The sequence below is a fragment of the Theropithecus gelada genome, chromosome 3 (assembly GCF_003255815.1).
Source record: "Theropithecus gelada isolate Dixy chromosome 3, Tgel_1.0, whole genome shotgun sequence".
NCBI lineage: Eukaryota > Metazoa > Chordata > Mammalia > Primates > Cercopithecidae > Theropithecus > Theropithecus gelada.
The window spans coordinates 28,878,017-28,905,385 of NC_037670.1; the positions used below are offsets into that span (position 1 = coordinate 28,878,017).

Genomic DNA, 27,369 nt, shown 5'->3' on the forward strand with positions numbered 1-27,369 from the left:
ATATTTCTGCAAAATTAATCCTATCACTTGGTTCATTCCAGTCCCGCCCTAGAAACCTGTCACACTTTCAGTTTAGGACCTACAGACCCATTGCAACCGGCCAGCTGTCTCTGCTGCCATGAGGGGAGGTCCCAAGTCATCAAAGGTGATACTGTGCCTAAGGTCAGCTGTAACCTCACATTGGAGTGTCTTCTTGTTATTACGAAACATAACTAAGGCTAGGGGGCGGAGGCTCACGCCTGTAATCCCAGCACTTTGGGAGGCCAATGCAAGTGGATCATCCGAGGCCAAGAGTTCGAGACCAGTCTGGCCAACATGGTGAAACCCCCGTCTCTACTAAAACTACAAAAATTAGCTGGGTGTGGGCCTGTAATCCCAGCTACTCGGGAGGCTGAGGCACCACAATTGGATGAATCCAGGAGGTGGAGGTTGCAGTGAGCCGAGATCACGCCACTGCACTCCAGCCTGGGCAACAAAGTGAGACTCTGTCTCAAAAAAAAAAAAAAGGACAAACAGAAATCATTGCTCAGAAGCCACCGCTGTCAACAATTTTTGAGGTTATTTCTGGCCTTTTGTATAATGCATATAAATACACAATTATTTAACAAAAACCTCATTTATGCACAGGCTACTCCTTTTTGAATTTGAGCCTGCTTTAAAAAAAAAAAAAAAAAAAGCTTAGCAAGGCATTATGAATATTGTCTCAGGTCAACAAATTCTTTGTCACCACAGTTTTAAACGGCAGCATAGCGTTCCACCGTAGATATGCTGGGATATTTAATCCCTGTTCAATCACTGAAATTCAAACTCAACAATTAATTAAAAATAAAATAAGGGGCGGGACAGTGGCTCACGCCTGTAATCCCAGCATTTTGGGAGGCCAAGGTGGGTGGATCACCTGAAGTCAGGAATTAGAGACCAGCCTGGCCAACATGGTGAAATCCCAACTCTACTAAAAATACAAAAATTAGGCCGGGCGCGGTGGCTCAAGCCTGTAATCCCAGCACTTTGGGAGGCCGAGACGGGTGGATCATGAGGTCAGGAGATCGAGACCATCTTGGCTAACACGGTGAAACCCTGTCTCTACTAAAAAATACAAAAAACTAGCCAGGCGAGATGGCGAGCACCTGTAGTCCCAGCTACTCGGGAGGCTGAGGCAGGAGAACGGCGTAAACCCAGGAGGCGGAGCTTGCAGTGAGCTGAGATCGGGCCACTGCACTCCAGCCTGGGCGACAGAGCGAGACTCCGTCTCAAAAAAAAAAAAAAAAAAAAATACAAAAATTAGCTGGGTGCGGTGGTGCATGCCTGTAATCCTGGCTACTCAGGAGGCTGAGGCAGGAGAATCGTTTGAACCTGGGAGGCGGAGGTTGCAGTGAACTGAGATCGTGCCACGGCACCCCAGCTTGGGTGACAGAGTGAGACTCCGTCGCGAAAAAATAAAATAAAATAAAATAAAACATGGCAGATTCTAATTCCTTTGGTGGACATCTGTCATTTTTTAAGCTCTACAGTTGACTTCAATCAGTAACCAGGATTGATGGCTACCATGAAAGACTACTTCTAGAATATTCTCAGGAAACCTTTAGAATTGGAACACAAATAAGGAAAATTTCCAGGCCCTGAGGACATCAGCAAATCTGGATTATGTAAACCCCATTAATTCCAGGGTGAGCAGCGCTGTCACACATCACAAGAGGAAAGACTACTACTCCTTTTGTCCTTGTCACAAGTGGACTGACTTGATCCAATGCCCCTAAGATGCTGCCAACTTCATTTCTGATGAACAACTACTTTGAGAATGGTACCATGAGGCTCTGCCAACTGGAACGGCTTGTTTTTATCATTTTTTTCTCTCTCTCTTTCATTTAATTGCCAAGCTATGACTGGAGTTTGCTGTGTCTTTGGGGCTCAGGTGTACAAGGAATTCCTACAAATTAAAAGATATATTCGAGAAAGCTCAGAGTTTATGAAATTATATGCCGCTTAGCTTGATGTTAGTCTAATGCCCATCTCAGTGTCTTCTTGAATGTATAACAAAGAAAAGGTGATTTTTGAAAGTTAGAATTTGTTCAGGCCAAGCATGGTGGCTCACGTTGATAATCCCAGCACTTTGGGAGGCTGAGGCAGGCAGATCTCTTGAGCTCACGAGTTCAAGACCAGCCTGGCCAACATGATGAAACCTCATCTCTACAAAAACTACAAAAATTAGCTGAGTGTGGTGATGTGCACCTGTGGTCCCAGGTAATTGAGAGAGGCTGAGGTGGGAGGATGGCTCGAACCCAGGTGGCGGAGGTTGCAGTGAGCTGAGATTGAGCCACTGCAGTCCATCCTGGGCAATAGCCTTGTCTCAAAAAAAAAAAAAAAAAAAAAAAAGTTAAAATTGATTCAAAGGGAGTTGGTGACAGCTCCTTATAGGGTCAGCCTTGGTTGCCTCTCTATTCCCTACAATTTCTATCATGATCTCACATAAGCCACACATGTTTGTTTAAAGAGGTCATGCCTGCATGAATGAATGAATAAATGAAGGAATGAACTAGCAGATGGCTTTCTATCCCATTTCAAGCCATACAATATAGATGATCTGAATTACTCTGCTGTCCTGCAGGTTTGGCCTTGGTTTCCAAAGACCACCCCAGTAATAACCCCCTGATTGCTTAAAAACTCAAAATAGCCAGTGCTTTTATCCAGCCCTACAATTCTAGCCACAGAACCATAAGCCCATAGAAATATGCTACCAGCCCAGTCTCCCCCAAGGAGGTGTCCCGCAAAATGAAAAGCATGGCATTCTTTACCACGTTCGGGTCGAGGGGCCATCTCCAAGGTCACACTCATTCATTTGCTACAGACACTGTGGCTGCCTTTAAATCCTGGGCGAGAAAAAGCCTCCTTTATTCTCCAGTCACCTCGTCTACACTTTTCCCAGCCTCTCCGTGGGGTCAGCGGTGGCCACTTCCTTGTACCAAACTGCACTGCCCCAAACAGAACGCCAGCCTGATTTACCAGGATCCACAAAGCAAGTGTTCCTTTCTGTGTGTTTTTTATGGATAAGAAGAAACAAAATGATTCCTCTGTCACCAAGCTTTGACAACAGTTTTTGGGGTGGTGCATCCCGCTATGGGGTCCAGGAAGATCATATTCCCTCTGGGGCATTTCAAAATCGGACTCCGCCACTCGCTGTCCCACGTTCCGGGAGCACTTCCCCACATCTGAATGTGTTTCCTTGCCCCAACTTTTACTTTCACTTTTGCTCCAGCTAAATAATTATATAAAGAACAAAAATGTATAATTTCTCTTTATTCTTTTACCATATAATTTCATTTTTCGTGCTGAACTCCTACAAAGCCTTAGCCGTTCTCACATTTTTGTTTGGACCAAACATAAATGCTCTTTTTTATAAAATAAATCGTGTTCTATGCTTGCTTGCTTGCCAATGTGCCCTGATTGCTGATTGTTCTAAAATCACTAGTCTGTCTTCCCTTGTAAACTCTCAGATGAAGACACCCACTTCTGACTCACTTAGCTGTGGTCCCCTGCAGCCAGGTGCCTCCAAAATGGGGCTGGCATTGACAATAACCATTTCCCAGCTTTTAGAAAGAGATGACGAAGCTCTGTTGTAGTGTCTGAGCCACAACTTAAGAAGGTAATGAAACAAAGCATTAACATTCCAAAATGGAAGGCTGGGGGCAGTAGCTCACACCTGTAATCTCAGCACTTTGGGAGGCCAAGGCGGGCAGATCATTTGAGACCAGGAGTTCGAGATCAGCCTGGCCAACATGGTGAAACTCCATCTCTACTAAAAATACAAAAAAATTAGTCGGGTGTGGTGGGGCGTGTCTGTAGTTGCAGCTACTCCATAGGCTAAGACAGGAGAATCACTTGAACCCAGGAAACGGTGGTTGCAGTGAGCTGAGATCATGCCTCTGTACTCACTGCAGCCTGGGGGACAAAGCGAAACTCCATCTCAAAAAAAAAAAAAATCCATAATGAAGAATGATCCATGTTTACATTCATCTTGCCTCTACTGAAAGACAAAATACTGCATTTAGAGGGGACTGCATCTTGGAGATGAGAGTAACAGCTCTAGTTTGTGGTCATCTCATCCATCTGACTCCGTGCCCACACTGTGTTAAATGTTTTGCAGGTGTCACATAATTTACATGATATCTACCATCACTATCTCCATTCTCCAGGTGAGGAAATGAGGCACGGAAGTTAGGTGACTTGCCCAAGGCACACAGCTGGTGAAGGGAAGAGCTGTGATTCCAACCCAGGCCCTGGGGCTGCAGAACCTGACCTGCAGGAACAACAGGATCATAACCAGATCCCAGTGACCCAGGCCCCCCAGGCCCCAAGGTTCGGTTGCAGCTGGAATTGCAGAGTACTTCATGACATCAAAACAGGGCACCGAGCAGGTCCAGTTTACTCTTAATGCATTCATTACTCATCTCAATTTATAGGCTGTTTTGATTCAAATCAATGAACAGAAGAATGTTCTGCTGTTTATCATTTGTTCATTCCTACTGTCATTACCGTCTTCCCCAACAAGGCACCCATTTAGTGGCATAACTTCTCCCTGAACTGCTCCAGCCCCAAAAGAAAAAGGACTTTGATAACAGAGTTACGGATCTGCTCCAATCCAGCAGCACTTTTCTGTGAAGCCTGTGGAGCAGATATGAAAACCTGGGCGAGAAGACCCCAACCCGGGTTGCTATGGGAAGTCTGAGGGGCTGGGTGGGCAGGGGCTGTGGAGCTGAAACATTAGAAGGGGTTTGTTTCTAGGGTTTCTAAGGCTAGAAACTCCTAGAAGGTTTGCAGCCAGGGGACAAGAAACTGTAGCTATCTGGGCTTGCAAACACCAGGAGCCTGGATTAGAGCATTTGGCAAGGGACCCTTTCATTCGCAGACCTCACAATACTCCGATTCTTTCTTGCATGGTAGCGAGCACAACACCGAGGTTTGGAGAACGAAAGCTCTAGAAGGAAATTCATCCCGACGTCAGAGGCTTCTTCACAATGCGAGGAGATGGCGCCCCCTAGTGTTGGGATGATCATTCAGCACCTGGACCAGGCTGAGAGCCGTGACCTTGAGCGCTAAGCAGGTGGTGGCTTTAAGATGGGCTTGACGTGCAGTGGGGAGAGGCCTGGACCCCACGGTAGATGACCAGTTCCCACGGCTTGGGGTCCTCCGTCTGTCACCTTCCAGATCCAGGAGGTCTATACTACAGACCCTCCTAAAGCAGCTTTCTCTAAAGAGGCAAAAAACCACCAAGCTGTTTTTAGATATGCTAGATGCTGTTTTTCTCTAGCAGATGCACCAAATCCTAATGATAAACAGTTTAAAATAATTCAGTAACCTGGAATCCCATCGTCCACTTCTGTCAACACTTTTTTTGGTTGAAAGCCTGATCAGTTCCAGCCCAGCGACCTCGGCAGATTGGCATGACTCCCCTAAAGCCCCCTTTAGTGGGGTAAATGCTAGAGACCCTTGCTGAAAGCTGTCAAGGGCACTTTCCCATCCTTTGGGTTTAAACAGAAAGACCAGCTACATGTAAAGACCCATGACTCCAAGACAACAAGTGGCTCTGGTCTGCTAGAAAGGATTCATGCACAGTTTTTAAAAATGAACTCAGAAAAGAAAAGAACAGAAAGAAAGACAAAATTGAAGCGGAATTCACCCCAAGATAAATAAATACTTGAATAATGCAAACATTTCTCAGGTCCTTCTGGTGTAACAAAATGTATAGGGGCCAGACATGGTGGCTCACGTCTGTAGTCCAGCTACTCTGAAGGCTGAGGCAGGAGGATCGCTTGAACCCAGGGAGGTCGAGGCTGCGAGTGAGCTGTGATGGTGCCACTGCACTCCAGTCTGAGGGACAGGGCAAGACCCTGACTCAAAAAAAGAAATGCAAAGGGAAATTGTTGTTACCACTCTTTGCCCTAAACAAATACCATCCTTATCTGCATTCTGCAGAGCTAAAGAAAATTCCCCCAGGTTGGAGGAGTCTATGTTAAAGCTAAGCTTTGGAAGAAAGTTAAGAGGTAATCTGATCCTCAGTCTTTCATGGATCTCCTTAACTTGAGGCAATTGCCTTCATGTCAGAAGCTGTGTTATCAGAAACCACAGCGGATGTATCTCCCCTTAAAGGGGGAGATAAGTGACAGGATCATGTCACCCTTGTTTTTCTAATTATAATAGTGACATGTGCTCATTGTAGAAAAATACAGAATGTGGTTTGTAATTTTTCCTCATGTCATTAAGCATTTTTATGTCATTAAATACTTTTTGAAAATCTCTCTCTTTTTTTTTTTTAGACAGGGTCTCACTATGTTGCCCAAGCTGATCTGAAACTCCTGGGCTCAAGTGATCCTCCTGCCTTGACCTCCCAAAGCACTGAGATTATAGGTTTAAGACTGTAGTCCTGCACCCAGCCCTGAAAAATCCCATTTTAGTGGCTACATAATATGCCATTTAAAAAGCCATTTTCTTATGTTCAGACATGTGTTTCTAGTTTTTTGCCATTTTAAAGCTGAGTGTGGTGAGCATTTTCCAGACTAACATTGGTTCAGATTTGACTAGTATAGATTGGAAGAGTTCTTTCTGAGTTAAAGGAAAAGTCACTTTTGGCTGGGTATGGTGGCTCACACCTTTAATCCTAGCACTTTAGAAGGTGGAGGCAGGAATATCGCTTAAGCCCAGGAGTTCAAAACCAGCCTGAGCAACATAATAAGACCCTCATCTCTACAAAAAGATAATGGAATTAGCTGGGGGCGTGGTGGTGCATGCCTATAGTCCCAGCTAGTAGGGAGGCTGAGGTGGGAGGATTGCTTGAGCCTGGGAGGTTGAGGCTGTAGTGAGTCATTATTTTTTCACTGCACTCCATCCTGAGTGACAAAGTGAGACCCTGTCACACACAAAAAATCATTCTTTTAAGTCACTTTTTTTTTTTTTTTTTTTTTTTTTTTTTTTGAGATAGAGTCTCACTCTGTCGCCCAGGCGGGAGTACAGTGGTGCAAACTAGGCTCACTGCAACTTCCGCCCCCCAGGTTCAAATGATTCTTCTGTCTCAGCCTCCTGAGTAACTGGGATTACAGGCATTCACCACCATGCCTGGCTAATTTTTGTATTTTTAGTAGAGACAAGTTTCCACCCTGTTGGCCAGGCTGGTCTCAAACTCCTGACCTCAGATAATCCGTCTCAGACCGCAGATGGCCTCCCAAAGTGCTGGGATTACGGGCATGAGCCTTTAAGTCACTTTTTAAGCCTTTGAGTCACTTTTTTAAAAGCATGTACAGTGAGGGTCTGATGCTGCCACGCTGCTCATTTCTACCACTGCAAATGGTTTCTTTGTAGAGAAAATAAAACAGTGAGCAATATTTATTTTGAATTGAAGGTCAGTGTAAACAAAAACATCCAGCTTAGACGTCTGAGTTTTGCCCTGTGGCCTTGGGCAAGTGCCTTTGACTCCGTTGGCCTCAAGTACTAAAATATTAAAATAACTCATTTTTAAATGATTTGAGTTTGTGCAGACAGGAAGTGCTATAACTGCAGAGTGCTAAGTCTCTTCCCTTCTTTTGTTTTTGAGACAGGGTCTCACTGTGTCACCCAGGCTGGAGCGCAGTGGTGCGATCTCGGCTCACTGCAACCTCTGCCCCTCAGGGTTCAAGTGATTCTCCCACCTCAGCCTCCCAAGTAGCTGGGTCCACACGCGTACGCCCAGCTAATTTCTTCTTTATTGTTTATTTTTTGTAGAGACAGGGTTTCACCATGTTGCCCAGGCTGATCTTGAACTCCTGAGCTCAAGCCCATAAGCCCACCTCAGCCTCCCAAAGTACCTAGATTGCAGGTGTGAGCCACCGCGCCCGGTCTCTTCCCTTCTGTAGGACACAATTCTTGTCCCTTTCCAAATGCTGTGTCCTTGCATAGCAGAGGGTGTGGCAGTGTCACAGCTGGGAAGTTTCTGCCCGCTCCCTCCACACCGGAATTCGCACATGGCGCCCTGGCCTGACTTCACAGTGATTTGCCTACAGGCGCCCAAAAATCCAAGCGCAGGCAGGAGGGAGGTGTGGCTACAGGGGTATCAGGCTTCAGGGCTTCTGTGTTTCTCCCCTTGCCCACACCACTAAAATACACCGGCTTCAAAATCCCATTCCAGAAACACATCCTGAATGATTCACTTATTCAAATTCAACCACAGAGATGGAAAGAGATTGGACTTGGTGCAGGTGCCTGGGTTTGACATGCAAATTGCCATTTCCTAGACAAGCTACCTAAGCAGGACCCAAAACCTTTTCACCATCTGTAAAATGGGGGAATACCAAGCCCACCTACGTCTTGAGTCATGCTAAAACTCAAAATAAAAATGAACCCATATATGTGCAATCACTTAAATCCTAAAATTGAAATGACCATAAACTACTATTTTGGAGATGTGCAAGTGGCTGGAAATTATTCTAGATATGAAAAAAGTGTGTCTAAAGATGTTTAGAAGATTCAGAATTGTTTAAAATGTCAAAAAGTTGGGGGCAGGGCGCCAAGCGTGGTGGCTCACACCTGTAATCTCAGCACTTTGAGAGGCCACGGTGGGTGGATCACTTGAAGCCAGGCGTTCGAGATCATCCTGGGGTAAACACAAAATACATAGAGGGCATTTCTCTGCTGCTGTGCAACCTTACAGTTTACTTATAATTAATTTTCTTTTTTTCTTTTTTCTCCTTATAATTAATTTTCCATGCAGCTTTTCAATTTTCTCTCACCAAGTTGTTCCAGTTTTGGAAATGTATTTCAAGATTTTTCTAGATATAAAAAAAATGCTTAGAAGATTCAGAATTGTTTAAAATGCAAAAAAAAAAAAAAAAAAAAAAAAAAAAAAAAAAAGGGGGTTGCCAAGTGAGGTGGCTCACACCTATAATCCCAGCACTCTGGGAGGCCGAGGCAGGAGAATCACTTGAGCTCAGGAGTTCAAGACCAGCCTGGGCAACATGGTGAAAACCTGTGTCTACAAAATAAAAAATTAGCTGGGCGTGACTGTGTGCATATGTAGTCCCAGCTATTCAGGAGGCTGAGGTGGGAGGATTGCTTGAGCCTGGGAGGCTGAGGCTGTAGTGCGCCATGATTGTGCCACTGCACTTTAGCCTGGGCAACAAAGTGAGACCCTGTCTCAAAAAATAAGCAAATAAATAAAATAAAATAAAATAGAAAAAAAAAACCATAAAACACAGAAACCATCTCAATTATATTCAGAGTCTAGAGTTTCCCAAGTATATTTGACCCTAGAACTTTTTATTTGTATTACATCTGTTAACACCCACACTTCAGAAAACACAGGTTTTGCAGTTTAATTTCTCATAGAATATAAAGTTTATAAAGGTAGGCACTGTGTCTTGTATCCTGTTCTAGCTTCAGGGACTAGAACAGCTGGCTGCACATAATAGCTGCTCACTAAATTGTGTTAAATAATGTGCTGAATACTTTTCATTAGGCTTATTTGAAAATAGTCTCTGAAAGTTTGCAAAGTAGAGTGAAACAAGGAATTTCATGTGCTGCTACAGAAACTATAAATTGATTAAAACTTCTGAAAAGCAGCTTGGCCTCATGCATCAGAGGCTCTTAAAGTACTCACATTCTCTCACCAAGTTGTGTAAATTCTGGAAATCTATTTGGAAATTTTCCTAAATAAGAAAAAAGAAAAAAAATGACTGGGTGTGGTGGTGTGCTCCTGTAGTCCCAGCTACTTGGGAGGCTGAGGTAGGAGGACTGCTTTAGTCCAGGAGCTCTCAGCTGTGGTGCACTATGCCGGTCAGGTGTCTATACAAAATTCAGCATCAATATGGTGACCTCCCAGGAGCAGGGGACCACAAGGTTGCCTAAGGGGGGTGAACCAGCCAAGCCAGAAACAGAATAGGTCAAAACTACCATTTTTAAGCCGGGCACACATGCCTGTAATCCCAGCACTTTGAGAGGCCCAGGCGGGCAGATCACCTGAGGTCAAGAGTTCAAGACCAGCCTGGCCAACATGGCAAAACCTCATCTCTACTAAAAATACAAAAACTAGCTGGGTGTGGTGGCACACACCTGTAATCCCAGCTACTCTAGAGGCTGAGGTAGGAGAATAGCTTGAACCGAGGAGGCAGAAGTTGCAGTGAGTTGAGATTGGGCCACTGCACTCCAGTGAGGGAGACAGAGTGAGACTCCGTCTCAGAAAATAAATAAATCAGTAAATGAAAATAAAAATAAAATAAAACTCCCCTGCCGATCATTAGTGGGAACCATGCCTGGGAATAGCCACTGTATTCCAGAGCAACATAGCCAACACCATCTCAAAAAAAAAAAAAAAAAAGAAGGCTGGGCGTGGTGGCTCACGCCTGTAATCTCAGCACTTTGGGAGGCCAAGGCGGGTGGATCACCTGAGGTCAGGAGTTCGAGACCAACCTGGCCAATATGGTGAAACCCCGTCTCTACTAAAAATACAAAAAAATTAGCCAGGTGTGGTGGCGCATGCCTGTAATCCCAGCTACTTGGGAGGCTGAGGCAGGAGAATCGCTTGAACCCAGGAGGCAGAGGTTGCAGTGAGCTGAGATCACACCATTGCACTCCAGCCTGGGCAACAAGAGCGAAACTCCATCTCAAAAAAAAAAAAAAGAAAGAAAGAAAAGAAATTTATGTCTAAATATGCTTAGGAGATTCGGTATTGTTTAAAATGGCAAAAAAAAAAAAAAAAAAAGAAAACCATTTGAATTATGTTCAAAAATCATAGAATAATTAAGTCGCAGAATATTCACTGGATGGACTGCCCTGCAGCCATTAAAATGATACTTAGAAACTTTTATAATTTGGAAATAGGCTTATATTATAAGCATGAATGCATAACTCATATGTAATTTTGCATCCTTTTCTTTCTTGCATTAAAGAAAAAGGCAAAATACCAAGTTGTATAAAGATTGTTAATCTGTATGTATAACAAAAGCAAACAAAATAAAGAACTAACATAACCAGGTGTGGTGGCATGCACTTGTAATCCCAGCTACTTGGGAAGCTGAGATGGGAAGACTGCTTGAGCCCAGGAGTTGGAGACAAGCCTGGGCAACATAGTGAGACCCTCATCTCTAAAAAAAAAAAAAAAAAAATTTATTAGCCAGGCTTGGTAGCATGTGTCTGTAGGCCCAGCTACTGGGGAGGCTAATGTGGAAGGACTGCTTGAGCCTAGAAGGTCAAGGTTGCAGTGAGTCGTGATCATACAACTGCACTCCAGCCTCGGTGACAGAGCAAGGCATTGTCTCAAAAAAAAAAAAAAAAAGACCAAATTAATGAGTACCACTCTGTCAGGCAATTGTTCTAAGCACTTTACATATATACTTTTTTATTTCTCCTAATGACCTACAGGCAGATACTATTATAATACCCATTTTATAGATAAGAAAACTGAAGCACAGAGAAGTTATATAATTGGGCCGAGGAACTGATTGGGATTCAGGCCAGGGTAGTTCAAGCCACAGCCTAAACAAATGTTGAGAAACAAGACACCAAAATACTTACTACAATTGCCTCAGTGGAAGAAAAGAGGACAATTACATATTTATCTTTCTCTACATTTTAAAAAGTTTTTAGGGGGTTGGGTGTGGTGGCTCACACCTCTAATCCCAGCACGTTGGGAAGCCAAGGCAGGCGGATCACTTGAGGTCAGGAGTTCGAGACCAGCCTGGCCAACATGGCAAAACCCCATCTCAACTAAAAAGAGAAAAGTTAGCCAGATGTGGTTGTGTACACCTGCAGTCCCAGCTACTCGGGAGGCTGAGGCAGGAGAACCACTTGAACCCAGGAGGCAGAGGTTGTAGTGAGTTGAGATCACGCCACTGCACTACAACCTGGGTGACAAAGTGAGACCCTGTGTCAAAAAAAAAAAAAAAATTGTAATATTGAGAAAACTACTCTCTAAAAGTGCAAAATAATGAATTAACGTGTTTCTACAATACATCTGAGCAGAGTACTTTTCTTTTAAGTTGATTACAGAACCCCTACTATTATAAACAGGAATACTGACCCTTGCTCTGCCAGCCAGTCTCTTCTCCGACAGAGGAGAAAATTCGACTGAGTTCTATTTAGAGAGAACGGGTTGAAGATAGGTTGTTTCTATGGATGAAGAGAAACTATATCCAAGGTTAGTATCCAGTTCTCAGTTTCAATATCAAATTTGTTCAAACCCGGGTTCTCCTATTTTAGGCCTGATGCTCGGATAGCCACTCTGCCCTAGCCATAATCAAGAATCTAGGTATCAGAATCCCACCTGCCCTCACACACCAACAGCTCAGTTCTATACTCAGGTGAGATGGGTGAGAGGGGAGGGGAATGGAGGGCCACAGAGATTCTTTGCTTTTGCTTGGCCAAACTTCAGTGAGGCTTCTGAACCTTCTCGGAGGCCTATCTATACACCTCCCTGTAAAATCCAGTTTTAGCAAAACTGCTAAGTCAGTTTAGCCAGAACCCCCAATCTTCGATAACCGATCATCTTTGATATTTGATCAGGGTCCCCATCCTTCACCATCCCCCAGGTGATGTCTGATCACCCTGACCTGTCTTCTACAAGATTCCTCTAGGTCATTTTAGCCAGAATCCCCCTTACCCCAGTTTCCTCTTAGTAATTTTCTATCCACTGACCCCCACACTGCTCCTTGGCTATAAATTCCCATTTGTCCGTGCTGCTTTCGGAGCTGAGCCCAATCTCTCTGCCCACTCCCAGACCCGGTTGCACTGGTCCTATACCCATCGCTATGGTCCTGAATAAAGTCTTCCTTACCATGCTTTAACAAGCATCATTGAATAATTTTTTATTTAACAATGGGTAGTCATGGCCCAGGTAAGAGGGACGTGGTGTCCGCTCCTGGAGCTGCAAGGCTCCTGGGGGCTTTTTGTTTTGGTTTGGTTTTGTCTTTGTGTGCAACGTGAAAAAAAAGCCATTGATTCAGGCTTTAGCATGCTGGGAAGGAAGAGTCAAGAATCCAGTGACACTGATAATAACTGTGAAATGGAACAAATACCACTATATTTATCTAAATGTAAATTTTAAAACTGGGAACAGCAAATCCATTCTACAGTGAGGGCTGCTTGGCCAGTAACAATGATTTCATTTTCACGTGCAGTTAAAGCCCTCTGGCTCCACCGCAAGGGTCCAGCCCTTACCACTGCTAAGAACTACAACTCCCAGCCAGAGGGAGGTCTTTGCGCCTGCGGCCTGACGCCCTACGCCTACACTTCCCAGAGAACCTAGCGGTTACGCTAACGCGCGCGTGCGCTCTTGCGCGCCTCTCTCTTCCCATTCGGGTTTGACCTACAGCCGCCCGGGAGAAGATGGCCGCCCCAGCAGTGTCCGGTCTCTCCCGGCAGGTGAGAGAAACATGATCCTGAGAGCCAGTGGTAGGATCCCTGCTGGGGTGACCGGTACCAAACCCCGAGCACCAGGGTGCGATGCTTCGGTTGGGGAAGTCTGGCAGTCTTCAAGGTTATGGGACCCGGCGAGTGGGAGCGACTCAGGACGACCCAGCGTTTGTCCCCCGGGATGCCGCGGGGCTGTGCGTGCCGTGACCTTGGCATCCTCCGAGCACAGCCCCAAGAAGCTGCTAGCCTGAGGGGCGGAGGAGAGGGGGTCTGCCGTTTGCTGAATTCCGGGGAAGGGGCATGGCCTAGCCCCCAAATCAGCTTCCTTTGCCATTGTGGTAAAACTTGTCAGAGATCACTTACTAGTAATGCTAAGGAATATTTGTAAAACACATTTCACAGTTTTATAAATGAAATGAGGCCGAAAAGTTTAAATGAGTCTTTGACTGCTCAGCCAGTAAGTGGTAGAATTGAGATTTGAACCCACAGAATCACCCAGAAGATGGAGTTTGAAAAAATTGTATGCTCTTTGTACTGAATATCACCATGGTGCTTTACATATCATGACCCCTTCCTGGCATCTTAGGTAATTTTTACATAAGCATTACAAAGTCTTAATCCTCACAAGCAGTTTGGATAAAACACATTCCATAGCTGGAAGTATTTGAAGGTGACCTGTGATCTGTGACCTGTGCGCTTGCAGGTGATTTTTAAACTGTAAGACTGTCTCGCAGAGGTAGGGCCTCTTGTCAGATCAAACTCTGCGGCAGTACTCAAAAAATTCATCTTTATTTTCAGATAGCATTTGGATTCCGAGAAGGGTACATCTGTTGCAAATGATCTGCTCAAGGGTGTGGTAATAGGAACGCCAGAATTTTGGTTAAATATTTTTGAAACGTGCACTCCTTGGAAGTTAGTGTTTTCTCTGTCATACGGGTGTGCTAGCCTCGGTCCATTCCTAGCGAGCTAGGAGGTTAGTGAGAAGGTGATTTCCCAAGCAACTTGGGATAATCCTCGTTGGGTAAGTTTACTCCTTAGTAATAATAAGTAGCTCATCCTCATGTAATATGTGAAGATACAAAGAGACAAAACTAATGCTTTTAAGGTCATTAAAAATTTGTTGTTGATGTTGTTACTGAGTTACGTGCAGAAATCCTTCGAGTAAGCTTGTTTGATCTATTTTCCTTTATTGCTTCAAGGTGCGATGTTTCAGTACCTCTGTGGTCAGACCGTTTGCCAAGCTTGTGAGGGTATGTTAATTTATATTCTTCTGTAATGATAAGCACGTGAAAGTGTTAGTCAAACAGCAGTACAGTTAGGGCGTGGATTTTTGTGTAGTTACTATCTAAACCTTTCTGCACGACTTGTGGTTCCCAAAATGTGATGTGTGCGTAGGGTGTGGAAAGGAATGGTGTTGAATACTTGCTTTGTGACAGGCCCATGCATAATCTTTAAATATGAAAACTTTTTTTTCAATCATTTGTTTTTCCATTAACCCTCTAAAATAGGGAAGCTAGCATTTACTTATTTTTTAATGAAAGAAACAGGTTTAACAAAATGACATGCCCAAGTTATCACAGGAAATTATTACAGGAGTTGATATTAAAATCAAGGTACCTTGGTTTCTAATGCAATTCTGTTGCAATTCTCTATGTTCCATTCTGGTTAGGAATATTCATACTCTTCACACTCTTTCTCTCCACTAGGAGAGAAAGAAGGCTCACTATTTCAGAGAGTTGCCAGTCCCTTTCTTTTCAAACCGGAAGTAGTCCAGTTGACCCCGGATAAAGAGGACTATCAGTGACACATAATAAATGAAGTTCCCCAGAAGGCCCCCAGAAATGATACATGACTAACAGCTGGTAACAACCCTGTTGGAACATGAAGTCTGACTCCATTTCTGTGGGTTATTTTGAAATTCTTTATTTGATTAAAGAAAGTCCCTGGGCCGGGCGCGGTGGCTCAAGCCTGTAATCCCAGCACTTTGGGAGGCCGAGACGGGCGGATCATGAGGTCAGGAGATCGAGACCATCCTGGCTAATACGGTGAAACCCCGTCTCTACTAAAAAATACAAAAAACTAGCCGGGCGAAGTGGCGGGTGCCTGTAGTCCCAGCTACTCGGGAGGCTGAGGCAGGAGAATGGCGTGAACCCGAGAGGAGGAGCTTGCAGTGAGCTGAGATCCGGCCACTGCACTCCAGCCTGGGTGACAGAGCAAGACTCCGTCTCAAAAAAAAAAAAAAAAAAAGAAAGTTCCTGTGTGATCGAGAATTGAATCAACTGTCAGGAAGCAGGAACTTACTCTAAGATGTGCTGGGTCAACTGTCCTACCCACACTTTTCCCCACCAAATCAACGGTGAGCCAGTCCTCCCCTTGGAAAAATTTCGTAAAGGAAAGATCATAATACCAGCCTATGTCCTTAATGAACCCACATCAGGTGGGATTTAGGAAAATAATTATCATGTCCTGTCCTCATTACCAGCCCCAAATCTCAAATCAAATGATCAAAATCATTTTGTCCTTCATGTGAGAGCTTAAAAACCTCATAACAGTGTTCAGGAGTAACTGGTCTTCCCGTTTTACAAAAGGGGAAGCTGAAGCCCTGGGAAAATGTACCTGAGGTTACTCAGCTTAGTCCTAGAGCTGGACTGGAACTAAATCTTTCTCATCCAAGCTTGAGCTTTCCCACTACAGCCATACAGCACCACTAAGAACATGTAGTTACACACTGATGGTAGAAGAAAAGTCTGTAGTTTACTGTGAAAAATAATTCAAGCATCAGGTTTTTTGTGAACTGCCAAAGGGCTCTGTTAAATTGAACATCGATAAGGAGGCTATGTAAGGGAAAATGTATAGTGTCAGTATGAAATGTATAAAAGTATATTTGTGTGTTTCATAAATACCTGTTTTCCTAGCTCTAACATACTCGAAACTGTCCATCAGTGTTCACAACCTCCCATACTTGAAACTAAATAGTTACTGAGTTTAAAGGAAACATAAGCTCATCTCAAAATTAAAGTACAAGTAATTGATAAAGGTAGGTAAACCTGGAAGGGACTTTAGACCCTGCTTACTAAGTCCCTCATTTTACAGATGAGGAATTGGAGGCTTAAAGATTTGAGTGACCTGACCAAGGAAACATCCCTAATTTACTTGCAAATTGCCATTTAGGGCAGCTCTTGGGTGACACATTTAAACTGTTTTGTGTTAAAACGATATATTTTAAAAAATATAAATTTTAAATTCTGCTCTTGACAGTATACTATTAACTGATTTTCCTTTTTGCTTCCTCTCCTATTTCACCTTTTCTTTAAAGCCTCCTGTTCAGGTATACGGTATTGAAGGTCGCTATGCCACGGCTCTTTATTCTGCTGCATCAAAACAGAATAAGTTGGAGCAAGTAGAAAAGGAGTTGTTGAGAGTAGCAGTAAGTAACTTTCCTATTCATTATATATTAAGTTCCTGTTTGTGTATTTTTTCCTTTGGTTGTTTGACTGCATTCCTAATGAGGTGTATCCTACAAGAAAAAGAACTGGGAAAAAGCCATTTTCTGTAAACACGTTTTTAGTGATAATGTTGGGTTTTTGTTATTATAAGACATATAAAAAGAACAAACAGATACATATAAGGATATTAATATTAGGAACCAAGATTTGGGGCTAAGAAAAGATAGAAATGTAAAATTAAAATAGATGATAATTTAGGAAAATTGCTATTTCAGTGGAGAATTTAAAAGCTACCTTTAAAAATCTATACTTATAACTGGGCACGGTGCTCACACCTATAATCCCAGTACTTTGGGAGGCCGAGGCAGGTGGATCAGGAGGTCATGAGTTTGAGACCAGCCTGGCCAACATAGTGAAACCCCATCTCTACTAAAAACTACAAAAAATTGGCGGGGCATGGTGGTGAACACCTGTAATCCCACCTACTCTGGAGGCTGAGGCGGGAGAATTGCTTGAACCTGGGAGGCCGAGGCTGCAGTGAGCTGAGATCGCACCATTGCACTCCAGCCCGGGTGATGGTGCAAGACTATCTCAAAAAAAAAAAAAAAAAAGATTATATGCTTCTGGGCTAGGTCTTTAGAATATATTGTGATTTGGTTTTACAGAGAATTTGTTTTCATAAAACCTTTGCCTCGGGTTTTAATTGCCATATTCTATGCTTGTAGAATCAGAGGAGGCTCAGACATGTCTTACAGGTTGTTTTCATTTGGTAGAGATGCTTTGCAATTGTCAGAACCCCAAAAGTAACCATGTAGACCTTTTCATTGTTATTTTGTTCCCAAAATGTGAGGGAAGAATGACAGGCTGGGGCACGCTGGGCAGCAGAGTTAGTAAAGGGGTATAGGCTTCCCAGGGGTAATAGAGGACTGACAGGCAAAGACTGTGAGGCTGCTGCAGGATGTTTGTAACTTTTTTTTAAACATGAAAAGCAGAATAAATAAACCGTATTAACAGAAGCCTACATTGTAACTCAATAGGAGAATGTCTGCTTTCATTTTCACCGAATTTTCTAGTTAACAAGTTTCTACACATTCTGTTGCTTCTTTCTTTGATTTTCTGGCTGCTACCACTGGCAGTAAGGTCTGCATTAAAAAAGGTGAAGGAGATGCAGTCTGGTATATAGCCTCTTCAGAGGAAGTTTTGTTCTTCCTTGATTTTAAGATTCTTCATTCCTTGGCCGGGCGCAGTGGCTTACACCTGTAATCCCAACACTTTGGGAGGCCGAGACAGGTAGATCACGAGGTCAGGAGATCGAGACCATCCTGGCTAACATGGTGAAACCCCATCTCTACTAAAAATACAAAAAAGCCGGGCATGGCGGCATGCGCCTGTAGTCCCAGCTGCTGGGGAGGCTGAGGCAGGAGAATGGCGTGAACCCGGGAGGCGGAGCTTGCAGTGAGCCGAGATCATGCCATTGTACTCCAGCCTGGGTAACAGAACAAGACTCTGTCTCAAAAACAAAAAAAAGATTCTTCATTCCTTAATTCACATGTCTGTAAGTTTTTATTGTTTAGGAAAAGCAGTTCATAGGCCAGTTGTATAGAATAATAATTCTTATGTTCTATATTAATCATCGTGTGTATAGTCTATAAGTATTACTGTTCTGTACTGTTTATGTTTTATTCATTTTTCACTTGAGCTTCTGTTGGAACTTCCATCTTAACAGGCAGAATAATTTTAGCTCCATATTCCTTCCTTGATCCATTTACCTCTGCAGATAATGCTTAAGGTCTTAGCTGGTGTGATAAACTCTTAATGATTCTCACAGAGCCCAGGAACCCAGCCCTGTTGTTGGAGACATTTGGAGGAAGGGCATGCAGGAACAGACGGGGTCTCACACAGGCGTTTTTGGAGGTGATGGTTATTGTCTGCTACTTGTCAGTTATGCCCATTTTAAACAGAAACAATCGTGTTTACAATGGAGAGAATGACTTGGATTGTGGGCATTAGAATGGAGTTTGTCTAAAGCCTGGAAGTCAGTCGAAGACATGGAGAAAAAGGGAGGCAATTATCTGAAGACACTGAATATTAGCAGGGTTTTGGCACTAAGAGGGAAGGATAATGCAGGCATCATACTCACTGTCCTCTGGATGGTGCAGGAGACACAGATAAACATGAAAAACTAGGTAACCCAAATTCCAGAATGCTTTCAATCTGTGTATGCCTGCATTTTTTATGGAAAAATGTCATTTCTGTGGGGTCACTCAAGTGGAAATGTTAGCATTGGATGATAGTATCTGACCAGTATCCTGGATCAGAGACAGGATTCTGGCCAGGAGCCTGGGAGGAGGTGCTAGGAGAGTAATTGAAAGGCATAGAGAGGTGTGTTAACTGAAGGTGCTTGACTGGAAGCTGCCATTGTTGGTTTGTTGGAACTCTGGAGCAACATGCTGGAAGCTGCACTTGGTCACTGAATGCAGATATTTGTGATATAACAAAATGAGAAGAAGGTCGTTCCCCATGATGGTTGTGCTCCTGTTTTTTGTCCACTCTGTCTCCCAGACTCTTTGGGGCTGGCTGCTCTGGCAGCACCAGAGGTCTCGCAGAATCTGCTGGGTTCCCTGGACACTGTAAGAGGCAGGACCCCTCCAAGGGAGCGGTGAGGAGGCCTCTGCAGTCAGAGCACAGTTTTGAGGTCTGCACTTTAGAAATAGCACTGCTAGAAAAGCCAGACTATTACTCTCTTAAATACATTAAAATATGCAGTCAAGTGAAGTTTTGGCTGCTTAGTGTTTTATAATCTTTCTTGAAAAGCAAAAATAAATTTAAGAAATTTCATACAGTATTTTTAAGTATTTTTGAGGAACATCATTCTATCCTATATAAAATCCTGGTGCAGTGCAGTGTATTCTGAAAGGCAGTCAGAAAATTGTTTGATTATATTTTTGTCATAAGTTCTTTGGCAGTGCTAATTTAATTCATAAAATACTTAATTCATAAGAAAGTGTGTGTATGGCCAGGCACAGTGGCTCATGCCTGTAATCCCAGCACTTTGGGAGGCCGAGGTGGGCGGATCACTTGAGGTCAGGAGTTTAAGACCAGCCTGGCCAACATGGCGAAACCCCTTTTCTACTAAAAATACAAAAATTAGTCAGACATGGTGGCGCACACCTGTAATCCCAGCTATTCGGGAGGCTGAGGCAGGAGAATCGCTTGAACCCAGGATGCAGAGGTTGCGTGAGCCAAGATTGTGCCACTGCACTCCAGCCTAGGCGACAGAGCAAGACTTTGTCTCCAAAAAGAAGAAAGTGTGTGCATGGCACATCCTTCATTTGTGCTCTAAAAAATTTAAGAAATTTTTTTTTATACTTTCAGCAAATTCTGAAGGAACCCAAAGTGGCTGCTTCTGTTTTGAATCCCTATGTGAAGCGTTCTATTAAAGTGAAAAGCCTAAATGACATCACAGCAAAAGAGAGGTTCTCTCCCCTCACCACCAACCTGATCAGTGAGTATTAGAACTTTTTCATTTGAGGTGTCTTAAAACCGTGACTGGAAATGTGGTCCATGGACCATGGGCATCAGCATCACCTGGGAGCCTGTTGGCAGTGAAGAATCTCAGGCCTCACCTGCTTAATCAGAGTCTGCATCTTAAGCAGCTCCCTAAGTGAATTGTTTGCATATTAAAGTGTGAGGAGCACTGTCTAAAGGATGCTAGGACCTAAGCGTGACTAATTGCATAGTCAGTAGTTTCAACTGTGGAGGCAGCCAATATGATACCTGCCAAGAAAATGGTTTGTGGCCTGTGGGTATACCTTGATCCTTGGAGACATTTGCATTCTTGGGTACATTTGGACTGCTTTTCTCTCTCTTTTTTTTTTTTTCTTTGTTGAGACAGAGTCTTACTCTGTCACTCAGGCTGGAGTACAGTGGCACGATCTCAGCTCACTGCACCCTCAACCTCCCAGACTCAGGTGCTCCTCCCACCTCAGCCTCCCTAGTAGCTGGGAATACAGGTGCATGCCACCACACCCAGCTAATTTTTTGTATTTTTTGTAGAGATGGGGTTTCTCCATGTTACCCAGCCTGGTCTTGAACTCCTGGGCTCAAGCCATCTGCCTACCTTGGCTTCCCAAAGTGTTGGGATTACAGGCGTGAGCCACCATGCGGCCTGGATTGCTTTTCAGATCGTCATAGCCAGCTCAAAATAAAAATTGCAAAGAAAGTGTGTTTACGGTATCATCTTTGAATTTGTAGCCAAACGTATAATCTGTAACGTAAATATGAAAATCAGATTGCAAGCTGAGTATAAGAAGTCTGTTGCAGACCTGTATGGGTGAGAACCCCCCATACCTACTAATTTAAATCCTTGTCAGTACAGTCTATTTAAAAAAACAAAATCGAATATGCATTTTAAATAACAAGTTGTATCTTCATTCTTTTTTTTTGAGACTGGGTGTCTCTTTCTGTCACCAAAGCTGGAGTGCAGTGGCACAGTCTTGGCTCACTGCAACCTCTGCCTCCTGAGCTTAAGTGATCCTTCTTCCTCAGCCTCCTGAGTAGCTGGAACTACAAGCATGCCCCACCATGCCCAGCTAACTTTTGAGGTTTTTTTTTTTTTTTTTTTTTTTTTTGTAGAGACGGGGTTTCACCATGTTACCCAGGCTGGTCTCAAACTCCTGGACGCAAGCTGTCTGCCCACCTCGGCCTCCCAAAGTGCTAGGATTATAGGCGTGAGCCACTGCACTCAGCCTCCATTCATATTCTTAAAGGACATTGAATATATTGTGATTTTAAGAGACAAGATCTTACTCTGTCACCCAGGCTGGGGTGCAGTAGGACAATCATAGCACACTGCAGCCTTAAACTCCTAGGCTCAAGCAATCTTCCTGCCTCATCCTCCTGAATAGCTGGGACTCTAGACATGCACCACCAAGCCCTAACGTTTTTTTGTAGTGATGGGATCTCGCTATGTTGGCTGGTCTTGAACCCATGGCCTCAAGCAATCTTTGCGCCTCAGCCTCCAGTAGTTGGGATTATAGGCATGCACCCCTGAATATGGTGTTTTAAGGCCACAAATCTAAGTTTGTTTTTTGGGTTGAGTATACGGCTTTATGAATAACTTGTTCAAGTGAGTTTCGTGTTACTGAGACACCTTCACTCTGCCAGATTTGCTTGCAGAAAATGGTCGCTTAAGCAATGCCCAGGGAGTCGTTTCTGCCTTTTCTACCATGATGAGTGTCCATCGCGGAGAGGTGCTTTGCACGGTGACCACTGCATCTGTAAGTAATGGGTTGTTGCTGCTGTGTTTGCCTTGATATTACATGCGCCACCTTTTGCAGGAAGAAGGAAAACACGGTAAAATCAAGAAATGGGGAAGGGTCACTTGTCACCTGGGATGTTTGTTTCATTTTTATATCAGCTTCTGTGACCCTTTGCTTTGGAAAAGCCAGCATGTATCTTATTAGTGCTTCTGTAACCAGTGATTTATTCATAAGGCCTGGGTTAAATGTAAAGTACATCAAAATGTGTTAGAAAAGAGTGGTTTAGACTCCATTATATGTTTGAATTATATTATAAATGCCGCTTGAAGTAGTTTACTGAAACTAGAGTTCTAGAGTTTTTTTTGAGACAGTCTCACTTTGTCAACAGGCTGGAGTGCAGTGACGTGATCACACTTCTGCAGCCTCAACCTCCTGGGCTCAGGTGATCCTCCTGCCTCAACCTCCTGAGTAGCTGGGACTACAGTGCACCCCCACCACACCCAGCTAATTTTTTTTGTATTTTTTGTAGAGGTGGGGGTTTTACCGTGTTCTCCAGGCTTGTCTTGAACTTCTGGGCTCAAGTGACTCACCTGCCTCGGCCTCCTAAAGTGCTGGGAATAAAGGTGTAAGCTACCACACCTGGCCTGAAACTAGAGTTGCAAACCTTTCATCTTTTGTAGTGGTGAATGGGAAGGAGTAGAATGGGTGGGCCTTTGTATCTTATATAGAGTGGGCTATGATTAGCTACCATTTATTGAACCCTACTATATGCTGAGTACTTTATTATTTTATTCAGTATCAAAATATTCATGTGAGATAGAAGTATAATTATCCTCATTTTACAGATGAGGAAGCCGAATGCAGGGAAATGCAGTCGCTTGCCCAAAGTCATACGAGGTGGGACTAGAATTTGAACACAGGCCTCAAGGCCTCTTGGAAATCCATATTCCTTTTACTACACTTCATTGCCTCCCTAGAATTAATTTTGTTATTGTCTTAAATACATATTTTCTTCCCTATGCAACTCAGTCAAATGTAATGTAGCTCACTCTACAGGAAAACAGGAGAGTGTGGTAGATTTACTTGGAATTTGTAGCACCTGACTTCATCCAGATTAATAGTTCTAAGTGTTTAAAGGACAGTCTGACCTTCTAGTTAGCACAGATTCAAGGAGAGGCATCCTAGCACATCATACTTATTTGCACATTTGTAGTTCAGTAGTTGGTGCCCCCAAAACATGTGCCTGGTTGCAAATCATTACAGCCCAGACATAGGCAGGGAGCCCTCTGTGGCTGCACCGGTTATCCCTAACAGTGTGGCGCAGATTAGAGATTCACCTGCCCCGCTGCACCAGTTATCCCTAACAGTGTGGCGCAGATTAGAGATTCAGCTGCCCCACGGTCACCCATCATGAAGCACTGGTGCAGGGCATTCTTCAGTGAATACAAGGACATGATCTTCTTTTCTTTTTTTTCTTTTCTTCCTTTCTTTTTCTTTCTTTATTTTTGAGACTGAGTCTCACTCTGTCACCCCGGCTGGAGTGCAGTGGGACGATCTCAGCTCAGTGCAACCTCTGCCTCCCAGGTTCAAGCAATTCTCCTGCCTCAGCCTCCCAAGTAGCTGGGATTATGGCACCCGCTACCACACCCGGCTAACTTTTTGTATTTTTAGTAGAAACGGGGTTTCACCATGTTGACCAGGCTGGTCTCGAACTCCTGACCTCAGGCAAACCACCCACCTTGGCCTCCCAAAGTCCTGGGACCACAGGTGTGAGCCACCGTGCCCAACCACAAGGACATGATTTTCTTTTAAAGGATACTTACTTTTGCAAAAGATTTTAGAACCAACTGTTACTAATGCTTTTGATGTTGATACTACTGGGTCCGTGAGTCTGTACTGTTTGAAAAACATTATCTTGATGAATGACTAAGAGCACAGGCTTTAGAAATACACAGACTGGTTTTAAATATTGGGGCTAGTCTTCACTTGCTGATGTGACCTTAGGTGAGTTTCTTAACCACTCTGATCCTCAGTTCCCTCATACGTAAAATGGGAATAATAACCACTGGCCTTTCAGGGCTGCCCACATGAAGGGAGATAGTAGGTGTGAAATGTCTGGCATGGACAGGCACCTGGCAGTTTGTACACGTCTCAGTGGAGGGTATGTATATTTCAGAATTCTGTAACCTTTTAGTCTCAGTAAATAATGTTTTGAATAAGAATAGACTGTGGCCAACACCACCACCCCTACCCCCAAAAAAGGATATTGTTAGATCTTTACAAAGACAGAAATTTTTTTGCTAAAATTTTTTAGGCTCTTGGAGGAGGGGCTAGGGAGGTAGGATTTATGACAAGTAAAAAAAAGGCCTTTGCAGCAGGGTGTGGTGGCTCACGCTTGTAACCCCAGCATTTTGGGAGACTGCAGCGGGTGCATCACTTGAGGCCAGGAGTTCGAGACCAGCCTGACCAACATGGTAAAACCCCGTCTCTACTCAAAATACAAAAATTAGCCGGGTGTGGTGGCACGCGCCTATAATTCCAGCTACTTGGGAAGCTGAGGCAGGAGAATTGCTTAAACCTGGGAGGCGGAGGCTGCAGTGAGGTGAGATCTCGCCCCTGTACTCCAGCCTGGGTGACAGAGCAAGGCTCGGTCTCAAAAAAAAGGCCTTTGTTTTAACAGCCTTTTTCATTTTCACCATTATAACACTTAACGCTATAACATTATAACTAACCAGGAGTAAGAGTTGGGGCCGAGAGGAGAGTGCAGTCTGCATATTTGAGGTGCTTGCTCTAAAGTAAATTATGGAGCTGAGCTGACTTCAGAAAAAGCCAGCTGCGCCAGGTTCTCTCACTGGGGTTCAGAGAGTGGAGTGGCCTGCCAGAGTTCCAGGTAGCTGTGGATGCGGGGAGATGAACAGCCAGCAGAGCTAGGGAAACATGAAGATGTAAAACCAGGTTAAAATGGCAACTTTTCACCCAAGGACATGATAGGTGCATGTTGTGACCCCAGGGCTGCCCCAGGAGGGGCCTGCGTCCTCCTGCATTGGTGGGGCTGTGTCTTCAGGCATTAGAAACTTGAGGGCCTTTCCTTGTGAATTCCAGGTTGTACTGCTAGCACACAGAGCAGAGGCAGGGAGGAAGTGGCATTGATAGGCAGTCCATGAACAACTGAGTGGGAGCTGCCCAGGTGATGCTGTGAGGCAGGGCCTTCCTGTGCTCCCTGAACCTCCAGCGCGAACAAGGAGTGAACGCTGCAGAGCAGCTCCATGATGGGCCCAGGTGGCTAAGGGAGGCGCTCACAAGGCCTGTCTTGGTGATGTGGGCCTGGAGTCTTTTAACTTTGGAAGTTTCTGTTTTGCTTTATCTAAACTGAAAGGATGGTTTTGCCTTTCAGCCTTTAGAAGAAGCCACACTCTCTGAATTAAAAACTGTCCTCAAGAGCTTCCTGAGTCAAGGCCAAGTATTGAAATTGGAGGCTAAGGTGGGTTTTAAATTATTTATGGTATGTTTCCTCAGGTTCTTTTAAACTTAAAATGGCTACAGAAAGTACTAGTGAAATATTAGATCTAACTCTATACTAATTTTTCTGTAGTTAAAAGTTTGTCTTTATTTTAAATGTAAATGATGATCTGACTGTGCAGTTTTACTTTTGCCTTTTTCTAGGTGTAATTATAGCCTCTCACATTTGTGTAGCACATTGAGCCTTTCAGAACACTTGTGTATGTCCCATTTGATGAGTGCGTTTTCACACTTGCCGTTGATTTTCTTTTGTAGACTGATCCGTCAATCATGGGTGGAATGATTGTGCGCATTGGAGAGAAGTATGTTGACATGTCTGTCAAGACCAAGATTCAGAAGCTGGGCAGGGCTATGCGGGAGACTCTCTAAGTGTTGGTTTTCTGCCATCAGTGAAAATTCTTAAACTTGGAGCAACAATAAAAAGCTTCCAGAACAGGTCATATTATGTTCACTGTCTTTTAAAGTGGAGTGTAGAAGGCTTCATTTTTATGTCCTTTTTTGGTATCCCCTGAGTATAAAGGCCAAAAAGCCCTTTTGGCCTAGAGAATTTGGTTTGAGTAGATTACGTTTAGGAATTAATGGGTTAGACACAGCATCTAACACATGGTCACTCGGCAAAGTCTATCTGGTCCTGCCTGCCAAAATCCCATGTATTTAAGGGCTTGTTCAGAACTCCTGGTCCCTGCTAGATCGTCGGATCTGTGTTTGCTCCATAGTCCTCCAGGGAGACCTCTTCCTAATAAAATGCCCTTCATCCTGACATGAACACACCTAGTTGTAGGCTGCTCTGTAGCTTTCAAGGCCATTTCATGTACATCTGAAGCTTCGTAACAGCCTTGTCATATGGGTGGGACAGACATCACCCCACTTTACAAATGAGGAAAGAGATTGAGGGGCCCTGGAGATGTGCTCAGAGTCACCTGTCTGGACAGCTGGTTGTCAGGCCCTAGAGCCCATGTTTGTACCACTATGTAACTAACACCATGCACCGACACGTTACTGGAGCAAATGGACAAAAGTTACCTTAGGTAGGTCCCCTGCCCCTTCCCACTTTGTCCCTAAGATGCTCCCAATTCACCTTTTAACCAAAACCAGTTCCCAGGTCAGCTCTTCCCCTACATTTTACCTTTTGGGCTTCTAGAGAAAATAGAGTTCCCCAGGCAACAGCCCGCTCAGGTGCCTGTTCCTTGGTCAAACTCCAAGAGCTTTTGACCAACAAACCAGTTCCCTTCCCAGAACTACCCCTGGTTGGGCAGAGGCAGGACCATTGCAGCGAGGAAGTTCTCCAGAGCAATGACATGGCCCAGCGCTGCTCCCTGCGTGCTCATACTGGGACCAGCATGCCCTCCACGTGACAGGACACTCCTGGCACTCAGGCTTGGCTTCAACTCCGGCTTCCTCCTGGCAAAGTTTTTAATACATGATCACCTAATGTGACAACCAACGAAGACGCCACGTGGCCCCTCAACCTTTCCAGGAACCAGGAGTGCTGAGGCTGCTGGTTGGCCCAAAGACCATTCAGCCACCTTTTAGGTGGGCCTAGGGCTACTCAGCTAGAGACCACATTCCTGAGCCTCTGGCAGCACCTGACCATGGTGCTGAGTTCTAGCAAATGGGAAAGGAGAGGAAGTGATATGTGCCTCCCTGGACTGCCCTCTTGAGCAATCCTTAGTCCATCCCTCTGGCTAGATGCAGACAAGATGGCAAGTGATGCCAAGGGCACAGCCACCCTGCCAGGCCTTTCCGCTGCCCCTGGGCTGTTAAACACGATGAAG

General features: G+C 44.2%; 1 protein-coding gene and 1 long non-coding RNA gene across 3 annotated transcripts in view; one reads left to right on the forward strand and one right to left on the reverse strand.

The window, feature by feature from the left end:
• Nucleotides 1-3,656, reverse strand: part of LOC112621142 — a 37,947-nt gene extending 34,291 nt beyond the window's left edge. The window contains exon 1 of the long non-coding RNA XR_003118671.1: nt 3,517-3,656. This is a non-coding gene — a long non-coding RNA (uncharacterized LOC112621142). The remainder of the gene's footprint in view (nt 1-3,516) is intronic.
• A 9,594-nt stretch (nt 3,657-13,250) lies between these two features.
• On the forward strand, nt 13,251-26,034 carry ATP5PO (ATP synthase peripheral stalk subunit OSCP). Of its 2 annotated transcripts, XM_025379284.1 has the most exons (7): nt 13,251-13,377; nt 14,568-14,618; nt 16,685-16,795; nt 20,190-20,319; nt 21,981-22,093; nt 25,470-25,556; nt 25,850-26,034. In XM_025379284.1, exons 1-7 carry the CDS (start codon nt 13,342-13,344, stop codon nt 25,961-25,963), a joined length of 642 nt encoding a protein of 213 aa, XP_025235069.1. In that variant the 5' UTR covers nt 13,251-13,341; the 3' UTR covers nt 25,964-26,034. The 2 variants fall into 2 exon arrangements, with proteins under 2 accessions (XP_025235069.1, XP_025235070.1); XM_025379285.1 differs by lacking the exon at nt 14,568-14,618 and having other exon boundaries at nt 13,310-13,377.
• Nucleotides 26,035-27,369: the final 1,335 nt, after the last annotated feature.

Bases quoted from the DNA above. Each gene is read 5' to 3' on its own strand.
- ATP5PO (XM_025379284.1), top strand. From the start codon at position 13,342: ATGGCCGCCCCAGCAGTGTCCGGTCTCTCCCGGCAG. The intron at 14,619-16,684 runs GTATGTTAATTT...TTTTCTTTAAAG, and splicing joins CGTTTGCCAAGCTTGTGAGG to CCTCCTGTTCAGGTATACGG. The intron at 22,094-25,469 runs GTAAGTAATGGG...TTTGCCTTTCAG, and splicing joins GCACGGTGACCACTGCATCT to CCTTTAGAAGAAGCCACACT.